Raw genomic sequence first — 26,916 nt, 5'->3', positions numbered from 1 at the left:
AGAGCAGTCTTCTCTATCTTGCTTCCTTTGGTTCCGAGGAACCAATCCCTCTCTGAAACCTTGATCTGCCATTCTTTTCTTTAGCTGAACTTTACTGTCTGGATTCACTGCTCCCTGATATTTGGACAGCATTCTTCCTCTTAAGCTTAAGGGGTCTGTAACCTATGGCTCAAGAGAGAAATGTAGCTAAGGAAGGAACCAGATATGGCTCTTTGAAAAATAAATCTTTAAGTTAAGGTACATTGGCGGGGTAAGTGGGATGCTAGAATAATCAGTATGTGAAGGGAATGGCAGAAAAAGATTTCTGTGGGACGAAATGGCATCTTAGGGATGCTTTACAGAAAGGGAAATGGTAGACGGGAACAGTTGCCAGTAATTCAAGTGCCAACCATGTGCAACTTCATTCCAGAGCACTAAAACAGTCATATAAGATGTCCCTGAGTATATTTGTTACTTACTGTGAGACAGGGATGCCCGTTCCCCTCGGCCTGAAACCAGCAGATGGAAGGTTGGGAGGGTGTGTGCCGAGAGGACTCGTATGCTCTGGAGCACTTCCTCGTTGTGCCAGCAATAACCTCATTCCTGGCATGACATGAAAGAGATGGGTCCATGCGGGGCCGGCTTGATAAAAATCAGTCCCAAACAATAGATTGGGAGCCAATTTTTATTAAATCAGCCCTGTGTGGGACCTGTCACTTTCACAATGACCTCATTCCTAGCACAACAAGGAAGTGCTCCAGAGTGCATGGGGGCAAGCTGCGGGCTCCCAGGCCCATTCCCACACCTTCCCCCCCCAGATGGTGGGGGAAGAGGCTGGGTGCGGGGGATCTCTCACCCCCACCAGGGAAACGGAATCCCTATTGTAAGACCTTGTGCATGCCACTTTTTCATAATCCAATTGCAGTGACCAGTGTTTGAGCTGCAGAATCTTTATAGATTATTAATCAACATGCCAATTACCATTAACGTTAACAATTGTATATTTTCAGTTACCACTAATGGGCTTTTTAATACTGTCTCTTTGGACACGTGAAAACTTCTTATACTGAGCCAGACCACTGTTCCATCAAGGTCATTATTGTCTACTCAGACTGGCAGAAGTTCTCCAGGGTTTCTGGCAGAGGTCTTTCAAGATCACCTACTTACTTCTCTAGCTTTTTAACTGGAGATGCTGGAGATTGAACCTGGGGCTTCCTGCATGCTAAGTGGATGCTCTAGAACCATGCCCCTTCGCCTCTCTTAATCTCTTGCTAAAAGTTCTGATGTAGTCTGGCTCTATAATTATGAAAGGTTGCCAATTGCTCATGATTGTATAAGCAGCACACACTTGCTCTCTTTGACTGTTCCTGAAATCCTTCCCCACCCAACTATTTTACCCTTATATTTCATGTCCTTTTAGACTATGATCTGAGCCCAGGGTGTTCTTGTGGTTTTGTTGCTATGCCCAGTACACAAGGGATTTTTTAGTACTTAAATAAGTTACCATCGTCACTTACTTTGTCACAGAAAACCTTGATCTGGCAGAAAGCACGGTGGATGGGCTTGTTGCTGCGGTTGTTGTAGCTGTACGTGTCAATCTGGATCATCAAAGGAAGCCCTTTCACACCTTTCTGAGAAGAGAAGTCTGTGCTCAGGCAGTTCACAGTGATAAAAATCTGAGTTGGAGAAAAAAGTTAGAATGAGCACTAGTACAGACACAACAACAACAACAACAACTGTGTGCTTATATACCACCCTTCTGGACAGATTAGTGCCACACTCAGAGCAGTGAACAAAGTCAGTGTTATTATTATTCCCACAATACAGCTGGAGAGCTGGGCTGAGAGGAGTGGCTTACCCAAGGCCATTTGCTGAGCTCATGGCAGTTGTGGGAATCAAACTAGCAGAGTGCTGATTTGCCATCCAGCCACTTAACCACTATGTAAAGCAGCACTCCCCATCCAAAAATAGCATTCTTAGAAATTCAGTCTCTAATGAATATTTGTACTTTAATCTGCAGCACCCCTGGAGAAATTTATCTCTGCGAAATGTAAAACAGTTCAAGTTACCTAATTCATCTTTGTTTCATTTAAATTTTACATCAATGTAAATCAATATGACAAAACCAGGTTTGCTTATCCACTTAGCTAATGTGACTGTTACCATCTGATGCATCATGATCAATACAGACCTTACTAGATGTTTGTTGCTAAAAACTGGCTAGTTAGTTCGCAACATGTGAAATTCAGCTTTCCTCCCGTTTTCTTGGCTGTCATTGTCCTTCAAATCACAGTCCACAACAGTCTTCAACTGGCTACATTCCTTTTCTACACAGTTCTTGATAATCCTACAAGTATTCTATTAAAGCCTAAATTCTAGGTCTTGCTCAAATCCTTAACAAGCAGTTCTTCAAACCTTCCTTGCCTGTCTACTTACTACCAGCCAACAGACTACAGCACTTCCTTGCTCCAGTTTCATTTTCTCCTTGGCTCTTCCTTTTTTCAGTTCCATATTCCTGTCACTCAGAGTTTCCTCAGATTCTGTTCAACTTGCCATATACTTTGTCTAGTTCCTTTAGCTGCGTTAATTGACCAGCTTCCCTAGCACTCCTTTCTTTCTTCCCACAGTATGTGGCACTCTGTGACCTTTCCTCACAACAATATGCAGTCCTTTCTGACTTTAAGTGCTGTGAGGTTTCTTCAGATTCCCCTATTTGATTAGTACCTTCTTTCCACAGTCCTGTATCTCCTCTATTTCTCCCCTCAAGCTCCTCCTTCTTAATGCTTTCCTCAGGTTTCTCTAGCCATAATTTGCTATGCACCGCTGCTTTAAACTTTGCCACCAACCTCCTTGGACTTCTTCCTAATCTCCAGGTGGTGGTGAGACTTCAAATCAGAGTTGACTTGTGGTTACCCCTAGTAGGGTTTTCAAGAGACAAACAGAGGTGGTTTGCCCCAGGTTTGTCTCAAAAAATGCTCCTATTTCTTGTGTTTGGGGGGGGGTTAAATCTTTCTTAACCATACAGTTAGTTTCAGGTGGGTGGCTGTGTTGATCTGTAGTAGGCTCAATTAACCTCAACCAGAGCCAGGGCCTTTTTGATCCTGGCTCCCATCTGGTGGAACTCTTGGTCTGTTCATACGTGGGCCTGCCAAGACCTTCTATCTTTTTGACAAGCCTGCAAGACAGAGATGTTCTGCCAGGCAAATGGTTGTTGCCACTCCTATGTAATCTGGTGAGCCTCTCTTCCAGCCTCCTGTTGAGAGGGGGCCATGATATTATCTTAGTCTTTATATGAACACATTTAAGCCAGCCCCTCTGCTCGCCCCCCCCCCCCCGCGGGGGATTGCTGTTGGTGAAGACCGCCACCTTGGTGACTACGATCTGTAATTTTATGACTGTTATGTTTTTAATGTTGATTTTAAATTGTATTTTATGCTTGATGTAACCTGCCCTGAGCCTGTTTGCAGGGAAGGTGGGATAAAAATCGAATAAAACATAAAAAAATATAAACATAGTAGAAGAGCAAGATCTGAATCCAGTAGTACCTTAAAGACTAATGAGATTTTCCGAGGGTATAAACTTTTGAGAGTCAAGCTCCCTTCAAGAGAGTTTTCCTTCCCTCACAGACAATTGGTTCCATGGGCAGTTGGAATATTTATATACCATATTAGCCAATCATTGTCAGAGGCTTCATTGACACAAGAGCAATGAAATGCAGATGTAAAGTTGTTCAATACTGAATAAAGCAATCAAAATATATTTTATATGTGGTCTTCTGATTTCTATTTATTTACTTAGACCATTTCTAGACTGCCTCTTCCATAGTATGAGGTGGCTTACTCATTAAAACAACATAAGGTAAAATCCAAACTTCCTCCCAGAAGTAACTATAAAACCAAAAACTATTAAAGCAGCAAAAAGAAACAGCAGCAGATAAATTATGGGCTTCCTGAATCTCAAGTAGAAGCCAGTTTGGCCTGACTCCTCTGGAACTTACCAGAGCCATTGAGCTATTGCAGAAAGGCCCTTTTCTGTCATAATGGTGATCTAATATAATCGAATAGCCTAAAAGTGGACTACCCACTGATCTTAACTGGTTGTCTTGAATTTTGCCTGTGAAGCCTGATCTTGTCACTGGTGTACAGAGTGGTGATATTCTTCACAGAAGTGTGTGAGAATTCTGTTTTACTAATAAAAGGTCTTACTGCTAGCAATATCTGTAATATCTATTCCCTTTATTTATTATTCATTTCATTATATATTAATGCTGGCACAAAATAAATACATGATACTAGTAAAGGCTAGTAAACTATTTCTCCATATGAAGCATTTATATGCTGCCTCCTCAGAGGCCTGCTCTAAGAGGCTTATGAAGTAAAGCATGATAAAATAATAAAATGTAAAAAAAATAGATTTAACAAGCCATAAAAAACTTAGCAATTAAAAATGTAGCATGAGTACATGCTTCTGCTTGCTTACAGTGACCCCTGCTAAGGCTTTCAAGGTAAGTGAGAAGCAGAGGTGGTTTGCCATCGCCTTCCTCTGCAAAGTCTTCCTCAGTGGTCTCCCATCCAAGGCCGAATCCACACTCACCTATTTTCCGTTTTTTTAACGGAAAAAATCCGTGTGTTTCCAACCCGCAAATTTCACCTGTCTGTTCACATTCATGCTGAAACTGAGTATTCCTTGCGCGATCTACTGTTCACATATCCGTTGGCAAAGCCGTCTTAGTGGGCGGGGATCAATCTTCCCGTCCAATTTTTTAAATTTTTTAAAACAGATTTCCGTTATTTCGAAATCACCATATACTGAAACATCAGCAAAGTGATATATCATGTGCCACTTTTCGTAGCGATTGGTTCACATTTCTGGCGGGGTACTTAAAAATCCTATAAAAAGGATTTTTTTATAGGTGCAGCGGCTCCTCAATGCATCTATCTAACTTTCAAGATTGCGTCCAAAAACCAAATTGGGATCTATGCAAAAAGATATTCCATTTAAAATTTCAGTAATTATGAAAATATTTAGGAAGTGGCGGTGGCCGCGGAAAAAAGGGAATCTTTAGTGCCTGTGTGTTCCGTTATATTCTGAATTGTGCAAGAATATTTAGCGGAATTTCAATATTACATTAATCAGATTAAAAAAAATTTTTAAAGGAAAAAAAGTGTGATGGTCCACATCACGCCACTGAGGATTGAATTCTCCAGACTGCTTTCCCCAGCAATGAGATTTTATTCTGGCAACATCAAAATAATGTTTTCAATAGAACAAAGTAAGCTATGAAAGCCCAGCGTTCACGGAGTACAGAACACTTGCGGGGACAATAAGCCAATCGACGCGTTAGGAACGGGTTTCCTGTTCAGGGTACAGAAACGGAAGTGGGGGTGGTTTCAAGAAAAGGCACTTGAAAACCGCTTCTAGGCATTCACGTCCACCGTGCAACTCCCGCAATAGACCAGTAACTGGCGATGAAAACCAAACCGAAAGAGAAGCGAGAGAACTGTGGAATGGAAAACAGGTAGTGTGAACAGCACTCAGATTTGCGCAAAAAAAGTTGTAAAACTGCGGGAAAATTTATGTAGTGTGGATTCGGCCCAAGTACTGACCCTCCTTAGCTACTGAGATCTGATGAGATCGAACTATACCATGCCGCCTTCTCTCCCATTATTAATAAACAAATATTTAAATATAAAACATAACACATATATAAAATAATATTAAGAATACAATTAGTGAAAACCTAAGATACACATAAAAAGCTCACAAATATTTGTGAACGAGCCATTACTATCAGCTACTAGAATATAAACTATCTAACAATTCCAGTTTTCCTCTGGCCTAAGAAAGTTTCCATCTGTTGGAGGAAAGGCCGCTTAAGTTGGAGGAAAGTTCCTTTGGTAGAGGATGGCTCCATGGGGGAAGATTGGATCTATCCCAGTATCTACCTAGAAGCCATAATTGCAGTCACATTCATGTGCTCTGTCCTATTCACATCCCAGAAAAGAGTAATACTAGTGTGACTTAACATGGAGAGTTTAGCTGTCACATCTGATTACAAAAATTAATATTATGGCCAAGTATTTTATGGTGGAGCTGGCATAGTTTGTTTGCTTGATTAAGCTAACGGCATAGTGGCATTTCTGTACTTGATGGTATCACAGTGCTGTACCTACAACAAACATAGCTGAACTTTAACTGGTGTGAGAGAACAGAGGTTGGAAGAGTTCTACTTTAATCTGATTTGGAAACTGAAAGTATTTCCTGCTTTTATATATGGAAAGCCTGGCCCTCCAAACTAATATAATACAGCAATCCTCCCTTTTTATCTGTTTGTGCATTGGTATAGAGAGCCAGTGTGGTGTAGCAGCTAAAGTGATGGACTAAAATCTGAGCAACCCAGGCTCGATTCACCACTCTGCCATGGAAGCTCGCTGGTAAACCTTGAGCCAGTCACACACTCTCAGCCTAACTTACTTCACAGGGTTGTTGCTAGCAGAGTTGGAATAGTAGGGGCAGCAAAGTATGTGTATGTACCTGAGATGAAGTGTGTGTGCACGGAGAAGAACAAACTCACACAAGGGAGCCTGGTTTAAGCTTTAGAAAAGAAATATGAGCCCTTTTATTAAGGAACTCCATTGAGGATAGGAAAGAGTAAATGTTCTGTTCTACCTATCTAGTCTAGGATGCGGAGGGATACGGGATGGCATGTCGCTACCACGGTGGCAAGATGGAGAAGAAGGACAAAGAGAGGAAGGTGTGGTGCAAAAAAGGAAGGAAATCCCTGAGAAAACAATCTGCTCTCCAAGGGATAGATCCAGGACTGAAGAAAGGACTATGACTCTCTCATAGTCCTGAAACCAGACAGGAGGGATAGCATTACCAGTCCTTCACTTCTTGCAGTTGTTGTGAAGAAAAAAATAGAGAAGAATGAAGTAAGTTGCACTGAGGAGAAAGGCAGTGTATAAATCAAGTTAAATAAATAAATAAATACATCAGTCAATGGTTGTAAATGAAATTTATTTTCTCTCTGAGCGAAAAAAAGAAAAAAATCTATTTATCAGGTCCTTGACAGTTCCTACAAATGAAAGCATTGAGAATTATTAGACAAATAACATATTTGATGAGATTCCACCATATTGACTGGTGGTCAACTAAGCGGGCATACCCTGAGGGTGGATAGATTTTTTTAAAAAGAAGACAAAAGGCTAAACAACGCAAGAAACTGTAGTAGTATTTTAGATCACTGTGTAAAAAGTGCAAATAAATTAAAAAATCCAATACAATGAATGTCAAGTTTCACTGTGATATAGGGAGAAATCACTTTGACACAAGAGAATGGAACTAAGGAGCAATACGTAGCATAGGAGTGTTTAATTATGCACATTTCTTTTAGGTAATGATGACCACTAATATACATGAGACATTAATTTTGTTCAATGTGTGTCTTATATATATGTTCTTCCATTTTATTGGACCAGCTTTCTGGAAGCCATAGGGTGAGCTTTTGTGAACATGTAAATAAGCCAACCTTCTTCCAAAATTCAGCCCAAATTAATAGTCCTTTGAGTTTTTTTATCTTTCTATCCAACCCATTGAACAACCCATTGTTCATCTTTAAGTATCAAAAATACAAGTACTCAGGATGTAGGATATAAACATCGGTCCATTCAATAATCCCAAAGTGGCATGATCTGCTACTTAAATCTAAGCGGTATTAAGAGGGAAAAGAATGCAATCGGGAAACTTTCAAACTGGATAAATTCAATTGTGCCAACATTGTCTTGAGAGAGACACAGAGACAGGATAATTCAGTGATGGTTACAGATTATCATTTTACATGATTGAATATCCTCAATTTTGACACTTTCATATATTGCATAGGTAGCTCTAATATGGGTTCATAGTATAATGCAGCTCTTCCATCTACAGCTGTGAACTGTAGTGGGAATAGGAGATGGACTTTTCTTTGGGATTACCATGATGGTGATGGCACTCCCAGTTAGCAATGGTGACGGAAGGCAACAGCTGATAATCAGGGTGAGCAACTGGAATTATTTTGAAGATGAGTGAAAAGACACCCTTCTGACTAGCTGGAGAGTCTATTTAATTCTCTAAATACAAGTTTGGCAACCTCTGAGAACTGACCAGGAGAGCACATCTTTTACTACTTGAAAGCTGGTATCAGCAGCACTTTGACATGTTATGTTCTGGTATCTACATCTTTCACAAATCAATATCTAATCCCCACAGACTCAAGTCTTGGCATGGATTAGACAAAGTTAAGACAGCAAGCTCATTGGTAATTTGGGGAGGAAAAGAATTCTTATATAATGATATTTAAAATATTTATCTACCCACCTTTCTCCTGGGCATCCCAAGACCTAAGGCAGGTAACCCACCAGGGGCCACCACAATTCAGTTATGACTTGATGGCACTTTGTACCACCACCAGGTAACAACAGAACTTTGAACTGAAGGGAACATTATTTATGTCAGAATACTCCAGCCAGAGTGTCTCCTACTTCACTTTTTAATATTTTATAGACCAGATGAAAACCTTATAAACTTTTTATTAACTTTCTTAAATCAACAATTGCCTTCTTAAAAACAATTAAAAATACAGCAAGCTGTGTTTAAACTGTCTGGATTAGCAATTTCCTAGCAGGGGAGAGGCTAGTTTAGACCCGGTCATCAATCAATATGGACAGGCACCATCCCATGTTAAAAAGGGCCTTCTGATCAGAACAAAAGAGTGCTTAAACAGCAGGGCAGTGATAGGCAGTGCTTTTGTGATGTTCTAAATAAAAACACTGGGGAAACACAGTTGCTGCCAAATAGGCATTAGCGGTGGTATATGCTCTAGGGTGGCAAGGCTCTGATCCGTTCCTGAAAAACTATTTCACGCATTTACAAAGCACTTCAGAAATATTAAATTATGATGAAACCAATTTAGAAAAGAATTACCTTTTAACTTGAGATGCACTCACTCAAAATTGAAGAGGCTTGTTCTATCTACTGGAATAATGTAATGAGTACGTGTAAGGTTCATCGTGATCTGCACTCTTCGCCTGCTGGAAATCTATCAAAATTGTCTTATTCTGGAGAATGTTTGGTATCTGATCTCCCTATTTTTATACCGTTTTAAGTCACATTGCTGCTTTGATCTGCTGACTGCCTTATTGATTGCTTGCTTCCATGCTTTTATCTGCTTTACTTCTATGTAGTTTTGTATCTGCTGCTATTTTCTCACTGCTTTTATTTACATTCAGCTACTGCAGTTTTGATGCAATGTTTTAAGACAGTTTCTTTTTCAGACAATAAGTGAATATTTACAAGCTTTTAAAACTTTGATTTTGTAAGCAGTGCTGTCATTTTAATGGCATAATATAAAAGCTTTGAAAAAAATGAACACTGTGAACACTGAACCCTACAAAACTGAAATGCTGCTTCACTGGATTTCAAAACCCTGTTACAGGCAGGCCTAAAGAGAATTACACTCTTCTAAGTCGGTTGAAGTCAATGGGTTGGATCCAGACTACGTGGGCAATTTCCACTGAATTCCCCTTCCTACTACAGACCCCCATCATCATTCCTTGGAGTTCTCATCCCCCAGGAGAAGCATTTCGTGGAGATCAGTGCACTGCAGTGAGAGGAGGGAGGCAGGAAAGTCCCACTCTGCCATTTGAAAATGTAGGTCTGGATCCATCCCAAATGGGTTCAGAAGAGCACAGCTCTGTTTAGGAGATTGCACTGTATGTACTTCTGCTGCATCCAAAAATAATTCATGGCACCTTAAAGATAAAAATTTTTATTTAAGCTTACTGAATATCATACTTCATACACCTGAAAGTGTGGGCACTAGCACATGAAAGCATTAAGAAATTTGTATCTTTATTTAGCTATTAATGCCCTGCTTTTCTCTCTAATGGGATCCCAAAACAGCTTACAACATTCTCCCCTCGTCAATTTAATCCTTAAGGTGCTTTATGAAATCCTGCCCTCAAGTCATAGTTGACTTACGGCAACCCCTGGCAGGGTTTTCATGGCAAAAGACTAATAGAGGTGGCTTGCCATTGCCTGTCTCTGCAACTCTGGTCTTCGTTGGAGGTCTCCCATTCAATGACTAACCAAGGCTGACTCTGTTTAGCTTCTGAGATCTGATGAGATCAGGCTCTCTTGGGCTATCAAGGTCAGAAGGTGCCTTATAGGTGTTATCTAAGCAGCAAGGGCTTGGATAAATAACAAAAAGCCTAAAGACGTCAGAAGTTGCCTTCAGAGGTATCATGTAATGTGTTTAATTAACACTTTTTCTAGAATATTTATTTTTATTTATTTAATTCAATTTATGTAATTCAATTTATATTGCGCCCTCCCAACAATAGCAGGCTCAGGGTGGATTACATACAATATAAAACATGAAAATATATATATACACTTTAAAACAAAAATAAAATCACACACGTATTATAAATATTTAAAACAATGTGGCAGCACTTCTCAAAAAAAGGATCCACCACCCAGTCCTCTCCATAGATGTTTTACAGAGACGCTGGGCGGAGAATACATCTGATAAGGAGGGCAGATTTCCCTCTATTTGGCTGGCGGGGAGGCCCTAGCCAGTGTCAACCATATGCCTGGCGGAACAGCTCTGTCTTACAGGCCCGGCGGAAAGATAGCACAGACAGAGCGTTCCACCAGGCCGGATCCAGGACCGAGAAGGCCCTGGCTCTGGCTGATGCTAGGCGGGCCTCCTTGGGGCCAGGGGTCATTAACAGCTGTTTATTGCTGGATCGAAGCATCCTCCGGGGCTCATATAGGGAGAGGTGGTCCCAGTCCGCATAGGGCTTTATAGGTCAATACCAAAACCTTGAATCTGATTCGGTACTCCACTGGTATGAATATGGATAATGGAGTAAACTGCCATTTTTACTCAAGCTGGCTACCTAATGTAAACTATCTGGAAAATGCTTGTTTTCCTGCTCTTTTGAACAATGGAGAACTCTTCAGACAATGGCACAGCAGCAGATGAGATGAATCATGCTTCTAGAGCAGCGCTAGCACTTTTCCTCCTACAGTAAGATCCAAGAGTGATTTCCACCGTTGGAGCTCATGCATCCTCTCCTTTAGATGGAGAAATGCAAAATTCCATTTGGGGCGTTGCATGACATTGTGTTCTTCTCACTTCCTTGAGTAACAAACGAATTGCAAAGGGGAGCACTTACAGTGGTTTTGCTTCTACAAATATGCAAGTAGAGCATGGGGGACAGCAAAGAAGAAACTCCTACAGGGAGCAGATCCACCCCTTGATGTTAGATATGGAAAGAGAGAGATTGAGATCCTGCACCCTTAAGGTGCTTTAGTCAACTCACAGCTGCCTGTTTGATCTTCTCTGCTGAAATCCAATTGCTTTATTTATACACACAAACAACTGTTAGGAGAGAGGTTACAGCTCAGTTGTAGATCTCCCGCTTTGTACGCATGAGGTCCTAGGTTCAGTTCTTGACATCTCCAGTTTAAAGAATTAGGTAACCGGTGATGTGAAAGATGTCTGCTAGTCTGACTAGACAAGACTGACTGATACAGGTTCAGTATAAGGCAGTTCCATGTGTTCATGTGCCTCATCCTTCCAGGTTCTGATATGCCATTGAATAGAAAGGCTCCCCTGCCCCTCATTGAGGAAACATCCTCAACCACTAGGGAATGTTAACGTTCTCGTCATCAGCCCCAATTTCAGTCCCATTCAGATTAACTGACAGTCAAAAACAAATGTCTGGACACAGCTTTGGATGTTGGATTTAACCTGTAAAATCCCATCAGAATTCAACTGGGAAGAGACTGTATATTTCTGTTCTCTTGTGCCAGGGCATTTTTTCAGCAGGAACGCGGTGGAACGGAGTTCCGGTACCTCTTGAAAATGGTCACATGGCCGGTGGCCCCACCCCCTGATTTCCAGACAGAGGGGAGTTTAGATTGCCCTCCGTGCCGCTGATCTGGAGATCAGGGGGCGGGCCACCAGCCATGTGACCATTCTCTCCAAGGGTGATTTAAACTTTAAAAAACTCCCCCCTTGTTCCAGCTGACCCAAAGTGACATCATTGTGCGGTCCTGAATTCCATCACTGAGTTCCACCACCTCTTTTCCCAGAAAAAAAGCCCTGGGAGTGGCCTTTGTGATGTCTGTCTTCAGAGTAATATTTTTTAAAAGCAACAATTTATGAAGCCTGAGTACAGTAGCTGATGGCCACTTCATACAATGTTTCTGAATGTACCTATTTAAAATATTACATGTAGTACTTACAGATGTAATTTATACAGATGTAATTTAAAGCACATATGGTTGGATCCTAGCAGCTTTTGTACCCTGTACAAATATTTTTATCCTTTTTGTTTCTTATTTTTAAAATGTTGTAGCCTGTCTTAAGCATTAGGCATAGTGCTGCACAGAGCTTTAAATAAATAAAACTCATTTTGTGCAGAGTAAGTACAGCTTTTATAGTTTCTTTTGACATCAGCTGCCTTATAAATTCCATACAAAGCCAAGGCCTTTGTTTCAGACCTGTACAAATGTCTCCAGCAAATGTTTACATTTCCCTTTAAGAAGCTTCTTTAACCCTGTGCCACACCCCAGCAACAACATAAAAACTCAATTCACTGTGAACGCCAGCTACACCTGTTTAACCATTGATAGACATGGCAGTTTCCAGAAGCACCACAACCACAGCGTTTTATTTCAAACTCCCCAATTATATATGTGATTTAAAGGGCTCTTGCTCTCAGCCTAACATTGCCACTGTTTTAGTAATTTTTATACACTTTTTTTTAAAAAAGCCTTGTCTAAGGAAATGCTATTTAAAAGGGACAGAGTGCGGCTCAGTAGTAGGAAACATGCTTCCTACACAGAAGATCCCAGGCTCAATCCTCGGTATCTCTAAAAGATCTCCAGGAGCAAGTGTTGGCACCTTAAAGGTTAATTAATAAATCTATTAGGGAATATCACTGTTGGTACTCCTAAAACTCCGTTCTCTAATGTTGGACATTTCACTGTGGAATTTGCCAAGTAAAAAATGACTGCACATATGGACTGTTGGATTTTGTAACTATTTATTGTATATTTATTGCATTATTTATTGTAATTATAACATTGATTTATGCACTTTTGCACTTTGCACATAGATAAATTTGTGAAATAAGTATACAATTGCCTTTTGATTGTATTACTCCCAGAATTGTTTTTCTCTAATACATTTTCATTGGCTGAAGCTCATTTCATCAAATGCACGAGGCATATATACACATAGCCATAGGGTAAGGGGTGCAAACTGAAGGATGTGGGGGGTGAAGCCAGAAGCCAATAATTCTAGAGGCTGGTGTGACTCATTTATGTAGAGCATAAAAGAAAATGAGATGCACTCAGAACAGTAAAAGAGCCAAAGCTAGATACAATACTCGTAGAGTGTAGGAAGTTGGAATGCAATTGAAAGTTAACTGTCCTGCACAGCCACATTCAGAAAACAGATATTTGTGCAGTTAAAAATTTCCATTCTGGTTTTCACACAAATACATCAACAGCAGAAGAGATGAAGACCTCGTGAAGTGGGAAATGTGGATTCAGTTTCAGAGTGTCAATTCCAACCTTCAGACTTTCTTGCAGAAGTATCGCAGCTTTCAAGCCTCATGACAACCTCTGCTGGAATTGGTTTATTATCGTCTGCCTCCATGTAGCAACTCTAGACTTCCTTGGTGGTCTCCCATCCAAGTACTAACTACAGCCAACCATGCTTAGCTTTCAAGATCTGATGGGCTAGCCTGGGCCATCCAGGTCAGGGTCTAATGGACTTTTATTTTGCTACAACAGACTAACATGGCTACCTCTCTGGAATCTCTGATTAAAGATACAAATACACATTTTTCAAATGCTGCCAGGTAACAGAGGACAGTGTGCAATTGTTAGGTCTGGGCAAAGTGAGGGGGTTGGATTATGTTTAGGGAAGGGGAGTGACAAAGGATATGCTTCCTCTAAGCGTAATTCTACCTGCACTCCCCAGTTTCAATGTGAAATTTCACAAGCAACCCGTTGATACATGCAATTTTGGGAATTTGCATTAGGCACTTAAGGTTGGATCCAAAGTATGATGACGCACAAACCTTTCATCAAACAGCCATAAAATCTGGTACATTTTCCATGAACATACTCTTAAAAGCCCATGCAATCAGCTCTCCCTATATGACAGCTACTTTGCCACAGTGTCATCCAATTTGATTGTGGGAAGGGAACAACTGGATAGGAAAGACCAATGTGATTAGATGAACATGTGACAGTCAACCTGGGCATCAAGTACACAAGGACATGCAGTTATCACTAGAAAGATCCGTCAGGTTTCCCCTTCCCATACCACCTTTTGAAAATCCATTATGATATAGTCTGAGAACTCTGGTTTGAGAGAGGGTTTCTGCCACTACACCGCCAAACTCAAGGCAATGGTCTACTGCATTCTGCCTTGATATCAGTAAGAGAAGTCTTTGGATGAGTGAATTTCAAAACTCTGGGAAAAGATGGTAGTCATCATAGAGAAACTATGGCTCTAGTTTTAAAAATCTCCTTATCAGTCTGTCCTTAGAGTTTCTGATTCTGCCATGAGATAATGGATGAGGATAAAGTAGAAGTTTCAATATGAATAGGTTAGTGGGGGGAAAAAATGATGTCCACACATAGAAACTGCTCACCATGCAACTTTTCAAGGTGTGCACAGCATGTGCACGTATGTGCTGGTAACAACACTGCAATATAGACAGATGAACTGGCTGGCACACATTGATGGAAGTTTTCCTCCTGCCTGTTACCAACAGTCACAAATTATTAACAAGTTTATTCTTGCTGAAATGCCTGCGCTGTTAGAGCACTACCTCAGGTCAGAGATCTTTGATAACCATGAAAAAAATGCGTTCTCATACATTTCTATGCAATGCTACTGCACTAACAATTGGGCTCCAGATCGCTCCCCACTAGCATGTCAAGATGAGCCACGGATATATTGGTCAGAAAATGCACGTAGCATTTTAAATTCCTGGAGAGTTTAATGAAGCTGAGTAGGGAGGGATCAAACAACTAAAGGAAGCAAAATTGTCTTCAAGATATCGTAGGGCACATTTTATGATAAGGCACCACCCATTACGGGAGCACTTGGCCCTTGAGTCCCTTCCTCATTTATCTTGTTGCCTTGGCATGGAATGCCCCAAAGGATTCTCTATGAGCCAAGCTACAAGTGATGAATTACACTTGCCTGGCAAGTGAACAGGCTCACGTGTATTCCTCCCTGCTCACTTGCCATTCACTTGCTCTCCACTTGGTGAGCAGGTGAATGGCAAGTGAACAGGGAGGAATACACGTGAGTCTGTTCACTTGCCAGGCAAGTGTAATTCATCACTTCTAGCTTGGCTGTATGAATCTGAACATATAGCTGGGTCACCCACTGGTTCCTTGCCATAAATCTCAGCTCTGCCCTCCTATCATTTCATAATACTGGAACATTTATATGAGAAACTGAGATGGTAATAGAAGTGAAGCTATAGCTGGCCACATGAGTGCCTTAAAATGGCTCTGCCACATAGTGAGGTCTCAAGGTGCTGCTTCTGTGCTCACCCAACATTTCAAAGGAATCCTAAAAAGAGAGAAACTACTATGAACTCATCATTTGTCAATTGACGGGTCTGTCCATTCTCACAACAGATGCGTCACCTCTTCAGCACTTCATCTGAACTAGCAAGCTCCAGCCATGATTTCAAGAGGATCAGCCATTACAAGCTAATACCCATTCCTCCTGAACCCACAGTCATAAGTCTAAAGTGGGGACCTCAATAGATTATGCATGGACTTGTTGTATCTCCAAAATACATAGGCAGTTTCTGTTCAGGCAGTTGGCCAAAGGGCCACGAGCCCACGAGCCCACAGGGAACTGCTGTAGCATAGTGGTTAAGTGGTTGGGCTCTGAATCAGCACTCTGCTGGCTTGAATCCCACTACTGCCATAAGCTCAGCAGGTGGCCTTAGGTAAGCTACTGCTCTCAGCCCAGCTCCCCAGCTGTATTGTGGGGATGACAAGAACACTGACTTTGTTCACCACTCTAAACAAAGCAGGCACTAATCTGTCTAGAAGGCCAGTACATAAGCACACTGTTGTTGTTATTAACATCCCCATGGGTTGGTTAACCAAGTGATGCCAGAGAGCCAATCCAATGCCACTGGCTGATATAAAGACTCATAGCTCTGCTGCCTCATCACTGTGAGTAATTTGTTAATTAGGAAGAAGAATTGTGAGGGAACATCTTGCCAGCTGCATAATATCTTGTCTGGGCTTCTGTCTCCTTCGCGTTTGCAGCAATAAAGGCCAGGGTGACAGACCACAGCTCACAGGCTGTGGCCGTTGAGAGAGCTGGCCACTAGATTGATTTGGGTTTTTTTCCCCCTTGTCTGTTTATTAATTGTATTTTGTTTATTTATATTATTGTTTGTTTAAATCAGGTACTATTGTAAGCTGCTCTATATCAAGGACAAAAGTGGGGCAATAAATTACCTAAATACATAAAGCTGAGCCACAGTCCCCCAGCCAGTCTTCAGCCTTCCTGAGGGTCACTCGAAGGTGCTTACTCACCCAAAGGCCTGTTTACCCTTTCTAGCTGCCTGGCCAGTTTCTGTTCTCTCTCTCTCTCTCTCTCTCTGACTCTCTCTCCCATATGTATATATCCTATTCATTCCTGTCTTTTGTCTCTCTTTCACAATGTACCTCTGTCACTACAAGAGGTACACCCATCCTGGAGCCCTAGTGGGAGGACAAAGCTTCTTCCACAGCAGCAACACAAGCACCGTCCCTTTCAGACAGCACTCCTAAGGGGTTGCCTGTGGTCATCTGTGGTTAGGCTAGTCTTGGGAAATGCCCTCTCATTTTCCTTTGTGATTTTTTGCACTGCTGATATAACATTTACCAATGGACTGAAGAACTGAAAGCCCTAAACTTCTCCAGTCTACTCCCTGGCATCAGATTGTCTTTTCAAACCCACAAAGACAATAATAGCAACTGCCTCAGGATTCAAGCACACAAATTATATCTCGAGCAGCCAAACAGTCTCTGTGTTACCATTTTAGCTTTTGTGAGTTGCAATATGGTTAACTCAGAGGACTGGGGTCCTAGCTCTCGTAGAATTTTGTCTTCACACCAAGGCAACCTCGGTCAGCCTGACCTAGTCTGATGTTTCAGGCTGTTTATTGGACTAATTGGACTAGCGTGTACTGCAGAGTCAAATTTAAGAGGTGGTTGCTGAAAAGCTAGCAAAGAAAAGGAAGAAAGAAGAGCAGGGTGGTGCTAATTTAAGTTTTAAATGTAACAGGTGTTTGCTGGAAAACCAGGTGGGTTAAAATATACATCAACATCATACATCTAAGACTGGCATGCAAAGTTCACAGAGGGCCTGCACAAACTGCAACGGTAACATAAAAAGGTCCAACACATTCCCAGAATGTCATGCCTTGCTGTCATGCAGTGAAAATAGAGAAGCTAGCTTTTGCTCCTCTTCATTATATAGTCTGAGGTACTTAAAAAGCATCCAGCTACAGCCACCTCCTCGCCTGCATGAAGATGTTTGAGCCACTACCTATAATACTTGGAATATGGGTATTATTTCATATTTATCATTTTAAAATCTTTCTAAATGTGCCTCAGGCTGCTTTCCCACTTTACATACTACATCTTTATTACAAGCTTTAAGATCACAAGTAGCTTTGTGATGATTTGTACATTGGTATGAAATAGGAAAAACCTTGACAATACTCATTTGAACCCAGTCAAGATAGCCTAAGAATTCCTGTCCAAACTTCTACCTCACACAGCATTGCATCCAGCACAAAATTTCTGCTTGTGCTACAGCTCTTGTGCAAGCAGAAACATAAGAAACTCTCATTCTTTGACAGCGCTGCTGGGGTCTGATAAGCCAGGAAGGAGACTGCTGCATGCGGGGAGGGGGGGTGAGGTTGATGGTAGGGTGTGGGGGGGGGGGGTGTGGAGTGACATCCCAGAATCTCTGGGGCTCCTCCCCCAGAGGACCAGACCATTCGCCCTTTTGCTGTTTGCTGAGGTGAGATAACTTCAGGAATCTTGCTCTGGGGATGGGATGATGCCCCCCAGAGCAGTTTCTCAGGTCCCAGAAGCCATCATTCCACTTTGGGGGCCATCATCCTAGCACTGGAGCCTGACTTTCGAGGCCCCCCCTTGCATTTTCCTTGCATTTTTTGATGCAGTAATGTATTTCAATGGAGTCACTGTAAGTCGATGGGCATTTCTGCCTCCCATCATATTCAATGGGCCTTCTAGCCTCTACCATTGTTTCCAATGGGCATTCACATTACTAGTGATTTAAATCACTAGTAATTAAGGCTTGATTTAAATCATAGTTTTCTACATAAAGACTAATTCTTGCTGATATAACTTTAATATGCAAGTAGATGCCTGCCTTACCGATAGGTAAAGGAACTTCATTAAAGTATTCCCAAACTGGGTCTCTTTTACGGCCTGCTGCCATTATAGGTTTTTTCCTCCAAGGAAAGAATGTGATAAACCTCAGGTCATACACACAAAAGATCCAAAGTCTTGTGCAGTATTGTACTCAAAAAGTTTCACTTTCATTTTGTACTGCTTGCCCCTCCCTCCTCACGCTTAGTTTCTTCTTGTGCAGATCTATTCCACTCCAAACAATCAGAAAAATATTGTTTCTATTCACTGAACTTCTTGAAACTTAGCACTGAAGGGGTTGATTCTGTCTTCATAGGTTTGTAGAACAATAGAATTAAGGTCTTTTTCTCAACTCTGTTCATGTTATAACATTTTTGCTGTGAAGAAGAGGCATGTGATCTCTGCTGAGCTGACACAAATTCAGTTTTGAGAACTGCAAAACCAAGCATCTGTGATAATATCTTGTAGGCAGAGAAACTGCCCAATAATCTTACAAAAACCTCTGGAAGAGCATGACATTGTGAATGGATTAATGGAATTTATTTACCAAAAAAATTAAACATATACAGCCTTATTCTACATAATTAAAAACTAATCTTTATTTCATGATGGAATAACCCTTGGATGGTAATATATTTTGGTTGTTGTGGGTTTTCCGGGCTGTATTGCCGTGGTCTTGGCATTGTAGTTCCTGACGTTTCGCTCTCACTGAGAGATCTCTATCTTTTGGTGCTACACCTCTGAAGATGCCAGCCACAGCTGCTGGCGAAACGTCAGGAACTACAATGCCAAGACCACGGCAATACAGCCCGGAAAACCCACAACAACCATCGTTCTCCGGCCGTGAAAGCCTTCGACAATACATCGTAATATATTTTCCTCAAAAAGCATTTTATTTAAAAAAATCCGATTTAAATAAAAAAATCCGATTTAAATAAAAAAAATCTGATTTTTTTGATTTTTTTAAAAAATCATTGATTTTTATCCACCCTGGGTTGTGAGCTGCCAGCCTGGCCCTTGTCAGAAATGGGGGTTGAACAAGCAGGTGGACCCTGTCTGTACCTTCAGTGTAATTACGCCCCCCCAAACACACACACCATGGGACAAGGCTCCACTCGAGGCAGGCACCTCTGCTGGGGTGCGGCAAGCCCAATCACAGGAGTCTTTCTGTCCTGCAAATCTGCTGTCTGCAGGGTGGGGGAGTAGCACTGGCAGCTGGCAATGACAAGCACAGCCTCGGCCACAGAGTGGCTACACCTCTCCCTGCCACTCACGGCACTGTCAATTGCAGCTGCCCTGCAATTGGTGGATTCTGACAGCATTGCCAGAGCAACTACGGAGCGTTCTCCTGGCCGCATCTGGCTGGGTTTGACACACCACCAGCACTGCATGCTCATGAATGTCATTTGGGAGAAATTGAGTAATGCCAGAAATCTGTGGGCAGCTCCACAACGGTGGCGGGCCAAGGCTTAGGACTGCACTGCCCGCCTACAATAAAATACGACAGATTTCAAATTAAGCAAAATTCGGCTTCATTCTTTCCTTGTTTTCAGCTTTCCATTCCACAATGTTATGAATCCTTCAAAATGCAATCTGATCAAATCATTTGAGCATTTTAAGAGGGTTTTAATAAAAAACAGATTTAAATGTTTTGATGCAATGTACACACTGCACTGGTAGCTCCTCCCTTCTTAACATCTTTTAATGAAATTCATCCTCAGGCAAACTACTCACAGTACAATGAAGGGATTTGTCTCGCTAAGCCGCGCCAAGATGTGGTCTTTCATCAGCAAACATCAGTGGCCCCAGATCACTCTGGCTATTGATGAAAGCCTTTCTAAACTCTTCAACAAATGGACGTCCTTATTGCAGTCCTAACTCCTGGTACGATAATGGACTGTCTTGTCTCCTAAACTAGGAAGTCCCATGTAAAAATACACAGCTATACCATGTCACATTTAGCACAGTTACCCTTTGAGAGTTCGCGTCATCATTACTCTGAGGGCTCCAACCGGATCTATAGAAACATAACAGCAGGCTGCAGTCCCAAGACCCCCTTCATTATGAACTCTGTCTGAATCCTCACATTTGTAGTAATAATTATGGCAAACCATTTGAGATCCTTGGATAAAAGGAGCCAAAGTGGAGTGCAGATCTTTCCAAGCATTAATTAAAGACTCACACCACTGTTATTCTCATGCCACTTATTCAGTATTGGATGTAACACAAAAGAACAGCCAAACCACAATTCACTGATGATGCCCTAATCCACCCTTTCCCAACTCCTAGGGAAAATTAGCTGCTAAGGAGAGAAACATGCACAGATCTATTGATCTAGTACATTTTATTTCACCCTTCCTCCAAGGAGTTCTGGGTGACATATACGGTTCTCCCTTCCCCTTTGTATTCTTGCAACAGGCTTCTGCTGTTGGTTAGACTAAGAGCTAAGCTACAAGTGACGAATTACACTTGCCTGGCAAGTGAACAGACTCACGTGTATTCTTCCCTGTTCACTTGCCCTCCACTTGCGCTCCACTTGATTAAGTGGAGAGCAAGTGAATGGCAAATGAACAGGGAAGAATACACGTGAGTCTGTTCACTTGCCAGGCAAGTGTAATTCGTCACTTGTAGCTTGGCTCTCAGACACTATACCACGCTACCCCCTGATAAGCAATGGAGAGAGAAAAGAAGTTTCTGTTTCTTGCTTCCCTATGCATTTGCCTACAGTCTCCTCCACTTCCTTAGGCTGCATGTCCTTACTGCATGGTTGGATATACCACAGCAATATCATTTTTATCTCTGTTTTACTGTGGTTTTAACAAAACAGTGCAACCCTTCCTGAGTTCTTTTTGGAGAAAGACAGGTTAAAAATGTTGTAAATAATCAAACATGCAAACAAATAAATAATCTGGTGGAATCAGATTCTTCAGCTCTTTAGAGATAGTAAGTGAATTCAGACTCCCACTAATAATGCAACAACCACTTAATACCTTATTCTAATTGATTGTGTTAACCTGCGCAGAGAGATGGTTATCTGTAGACCCACACCACACTTTAGTCCAGAATTTTTTGGACTTGCAGCAGCATTACTAAACACCGCACTACCATCATCGGCCCCTATCATCAGCTCTTTATTAAAGACCATATCGAAGGGTACTACTGCTCCCTACACAGAAATAATCTCAGAGCCAAGCTAGACATGATGGTATCCACGGGTCTGAAATCATGGATGCTGACACCATTTTAACGTGATTTTAAAATGCCATGGGAACCTGATCCTGATTGGCCTGCAACCTGACAGGCCCAATATGACCTTTCAAGTGCTGAAACAGCCACGTGTGTGCGTGTGGCCATTTTGACACTCGAAAAGGGGGGAGGGGAGAAATAAGCGTGGAAGGTGCCTCACCTTCCACGCTGAGGAACTATTGGGATGATTTAAAATGGCATTGCTGTCCATAGCTCAGACTCATGGATGCTGCCACATCTAGTTTGGCCCAAACGTGTTTTAAAACAAGGCACAGTACATATTTCAAAGGGAACACAAGTGTTTTCTTCTACCAAGAGTATATAAACTGATGCTTGTCATGAATTTGTTTATTTATTTTTATTAAAATATTTATATCCCCCCTTTCCTTGTGGCTCAAGGTGGTTTACAAATCACAGTTAAAAACATCACAATGTAAGACGTTCAAAATAAAACTCCATATAACCTACTCCCCTAAAAGGTGTCTTCAGTATTTATTTATTGAATAGAGTTAAGTTATTTGTATATATACTGGACAAAAGAAATGATCTGCATGAGAGAAAAGGTAACATTTTGATGTAGAGAGATGGTTATCCACATCAGAAGTTGCCTGAATTTTAGTAACATTTCCAAGTCACATGACTCTTGGCCTAAATCAAGAGTTCTGACTTAAAGCGTCTACAACTTCGCATTTCTTTGGAATATAAATTGCATTAACATTTCAACCTTTTTTTGCAAACCAGCTCTGAATACTGCTGGACAAATGTGTGTTAAACAAGTATATTGCAAGCTGATGCCTTACCTTTGCTTCTTCATTGACATCCCAAGTAAAAGACACTGCATTATAGGCAATTTCTTCAATATTCCCAATTGTGTTGAAGCTTTCTTTGTAATCAGCTGTAAGAAAAAGAGAGGGGGAAAAGATTACCGATGTTTCTTTTGATGCTAAGGCTACAGCATGTAATTGATCAGTTGGTTACATTAACAGGAAAAAAACACTTTTTGATTGATTAAAAAGTTACCCTTGATCAACAGATCAACATTTTTAGTGTGTACTTATGAAAACTGACACTGGAAAGCATTCCAAATCTGTGTGAAACAGGGAACGCTTGGAAGATGATTTGTGGATCATCTGACAATGGAGAAAGTATGTATTATGTTCTGTGATTTTGGCCCATTGTGATTTCAGTCAGGCAGTGATTTCAGCTCATAAGAACATCTTTATTACCAACTACTACACACGCTTTCGAGGGAGCCAGATATATGCACCCAATACTATGCCCCTTTTCAGTAACACCCAATAAGAACACATGCAACTAGGATCCTTCATTTGCCTGCACGAAGTACAACGTAACATATTTACAAGGCAGCAATTGGTCCTCATCCAGGAGGATCGATTGGCTGCTGCTAATCCTATTACCCAATAAGATTGCAGACCTGAGGAGCCCCACTTTAACTGAAGCTAGCCCAATACATAACAGTATGCTTTTTAATTTTTCTCGCATACAAATTTAGGCAGATTTGATTAACCAATTTATCAACTAAGAGTCATATGACTAAACTGAGTAACAGTGCAATCCTAAACAGAGTTACAGCCTACTAAATCTTCAATGTATTCAGAATGGCGTTATTCTCCTTTGGATTGCACTATAAGTTGTCTTTAATTGGGAGACAACTCAAGTAAAAATGGATTTTTGCCTTTTCACTGAGGCACGTTTTCATGTTACACATTCTAATGTTTCACTATTACTGATATTATTTGCCATTTCTACTCTTTGGTGTAGTTAACCATGCCATATTCACAGTATTAAACTAGCCAAAATTTTATTGGTGATTTCACTGGGAATGGGGGGATGGTTTTCAGTACAAGAATTTTTTACCTGGAATTAATTCATGGAAAGTAGCAAAAACTGTAAAGTTATCTGTTAACTGTTTAGCTTTAACTAGGGTTTAAAAAACAGTTTCTTGCCCTAGTTTAAAAGCTAACCATGGTTAGTGTGAGATATGATTAGTGCCAGTGCAAATGTAATTATGCACCATGTTTATGCTGGAGAAGGCAATGAACAATCCATATGAGTGAGGGATGAAAAGAGTTTGTGAGCCTCTGGCACTCTGGTTAAGAGATCGCTCGTTTTATGCTTACTCTATGCATCTACATTCAGAGGCTATTAGTTTCAGGTAAGTTGTTCACAGAACTGGATTCATGTGGATTCCAGCTCCCAGTGCAAAGATACAAATCCTACAAGACACCAAGGCAACTTTTTCCTAAAACAAACAAGCAAACTTTCAGATTCAAAATAAACGCAATATTAATAATTGTATCTCCATCAGGAATGGCCGTACAGTAGTCCTAGAGAGCCTGGGTGAAACCCCGGGTTTAAAGAAAAATATGAAGAGTTTAAAAAAAACACACACACATTGGGGGCTAAAAAATACGCAAATTGTAGAAGTGTATTTGCTTCTTTAAGAAAAGTATGCCAGGACTACATTGTGAGATCTCAGTGACCCTTTTGGCAGTAGTTAGACCATCTCCAACCAACACCACTGAGTTTCTAAGCCTCTATTACTGTTCATGTGGGGTGAAAGGAGGGGAAAAGACGCACTGAAAAAAGTAAAAGAGGGAAGGGAGGGAAAGATGGAGGAGGAAGGAGCCAAAAATGTAAAACGGGAAACAGGAGACAGGAGGAGAGGAACAGAAAATAGAGGGATGACTATGCCACGTGCGGTGGGGGACAGGGGTAGGGCTGCCAGGGGTAAGTAAAACTGAAGATAGGAGGAGAGAAAACAGGAAGGTTCAGGGAAGTGGCTGCAGTTGCTGCTGGGAGTGGGCAATAGGAAAAGCAAGAAGAAGATCGGGTTGGGAAATGAGATCCCTCCACAAGTTCCCACAGGTCCCCTACTTACAATAAACCTATTAAGAAACAGGGTACAGCTAATGTGTTATCAATAGAAGAATGCACCTCATGTGTGTGAGCAGGAAGGTGTATATTCTCTGCTGACACATGGAAAATGCCTCTCCCATTCTCCTGCTATTCCTCGCTTTTGCAAATTAAACACATGAACTATAATCAAGAGACGATTAATAATTTCAATCATATTTACATGACAGAAATCTGACTAACGTAACAGAAAGCAGTCATCCATTTGTCTGTTTTGAAGAGCTGGGATGTTGTCTGGACAAGCGAAACAATGCATTAGGAATGTCTGAAGCACTGCAGGGCACAGAGATCTGTGGAATTTTCAAACAGGAGAAGCGGCTTTCCACTCAAGACCTGTCTAGAGGCCACTACAGAAACATAAGGCAAGGCTAACTAAGGAAGCTAATGCATGGCGCCCACTCCTCACCCAACATATATTTATGACAAGACAATAATGCACACATGCTGTGGAAAAGGATGACGAAGAGAAATGAGAACGCAGTTGACAAAACGCAGGCATATCTGTGCTGCTCATTTGTATCAGTTTTACCCTAGTTTAATCACAATGGCTTCCTCTGAAAGATCTAATGAAGTGTGTATTGGTAAGAAGAATTCCCTATGTTCAAAAATTTGGAACTAAACTCAACATAAACTATACAACATTGTTGTTGTTAGTCCACCTTTCTCACTGAGATCCAAGGAGGATTACACAGTGCAAGTGAAAATACAATATAATCAACAGCTAGGACATTCATTGAGCAAAGTGCAATAATGAACAACAATTAGGATGAACAACAATTAGGAAAGCGTAGCATCCAGACAAGAATAAAAGAACATGAAAGACACTGCAGACTTGGACAACCTGAAAAATCAGCAGTGGCTGAACATAGCCTAACGCAAACAGGGCACAGTATCTTATTCCAGGACACCAAAATACTGGACAACACTTCCAACTACTTTGTCAGACTGCACAGGGAAGCCATTGAAATTCACAAGCATAAGCAAAACTTCAACAGGAAAGAAGAAACCTTAAGAATGAACAGAGCATGGTTTCCAGTTCTGAAAAACACCAGGCTAACAAAACATTCTATCCCCGACAATAGCCCTGCAGAGAAGATTAGCACATCAAGCACCAATCCATATGCAAAAGAACCTCCTCAGGATACAGTGAAGCCTCCCGCCATTAGCATTCCACACCCTGGGAAACTCTTACAGGATGACTCAGCTCAACCCCACCCCTCCTGAGTAGATACAAATGACCTACATCTTTTCCACACTGTGACACTGAGAGATCTCTGTCTTTTGGTGCTACACCTCTGAAGATGCCAGCCACAGCTGCTGGCGAAACGTCAGGAACTACAATGCCAAGACCACGGCAATACAGCCCGGAAAACCCACAACAACCATCGTTCTCCGGCCGTGAAAGCCTTCGACAATACAACAATTAGGATATTCAGTGATAAAGATACAATGGGGTATGGTAGCAGAAAATTTGAAAAACATGTATAAATCTGAGCAAAGAGTTGAAATCTTTCTGAAACAAAGCACAACTTATTTACATGGCATGTTTAGCAATGTGGTAACTCATCACTAGTAAGTGCATAGCTACTTCAACAGACAGTACCCAACAGAGTAGTGTATAGTCCCTCTTCCTTACCAAAGCACCCCTCTGAGCTACTTGTTACAACACAGCCCTATAATCTGGGCAGAAAGCCCTCCTGAATAATTCAGTTATTCAGTTAATCTGGGTAGAGGTATTGAGTTGCTGCTTGACAGCATTGAGTCAATGACTCAGTGTTGTACCGGTTAAGAACTGAACGTGCCAGTATGCCTGAATGATACAATTTGATATAGTCTGTGATTCTTTGAAAAAGATGTGTTGAAACAGGAATTTTGGATCTAGACAACCCATAAAAACAAGAAATTAACCACAGCCACTTTCAAATCAAGTAAGTGACCAGCTGAAACTTTGTGGAATTATTGTTGGGAGTTATATGCATGCTCCATCTAGTTCCGGGGAGTAAACAAGCTGCACCGTTCTGCACCAGCTGGCACCTCCAAATCAACTTTTGGGGAAGATCTACGTAGAGTGCATACAGTAGTCTAGTCTCAATGTTACTGTGCCATGAATCCAGGAGGCCAGATCAGCCATGTCAAGGTAGGTGGCCATATTCCAGGCTAGTCCGCATTGTGAAAAAGCCTTTTTTGCAGCTACATTTACTTGCTTCTCTAGCAGCAGTGCTGGTTCGAGCATAACCTCTAGGTTCTTAACTGAAT

The 26,916-nt window shown here is 41.3% G+C and overlaps 1 protein-coding gene across 2 annotated transcripts in view; it reads right to left on the bottom strand.

Annotated features, from left to right (window-relative positions):
* The window catches only part of GRHL2 (grainyhead like transcription factor 2), a 107,076-nt gene that overhangs the window by 46,708 nt on the left and 33,452 nt on the right, over positions 1-26,916 (bottom strand). For both annotated transcript variants that reach the window (XM_054985743.1, XM_054985742.1), the window contains exons 8-9: positions 22,524-22,618; positions 1,497-1,655 (exon numbers count right to left, since the gene is read on the bottom strand). In XM_054985743.1, coding sequence (XP_054841718.1) covers positions 1,497-1,655; positions 22,524-22,618 — 254 coding nt within the window. The remainder of the gene's footprint in view (positions 1-1,496; positions 1,656-22,523; positions 22,619-26,916) is intronic.

The sequence above is a fragment of the Eublepharis macularius genome, chromosome 7 (genome assembly GCF_028583425.1).
Source record: "Eublepharis macularius isolate TG4126 chromosome 7, MPM_Emac_v1.0, whole genome shotgun sequence".
Classification (NCBI taxonomy): Eukaryota; Metazoa; Chordata; class Lepidosauria; order Squamata; family Eublepharidae; genus Eublepharis; species Eublepharis macularius.
The sequence above is the reverse complement of the archived record's forward strand: the minus strand, read 5'-3'. Positions and strand labels throughout refer to the sequence as shown.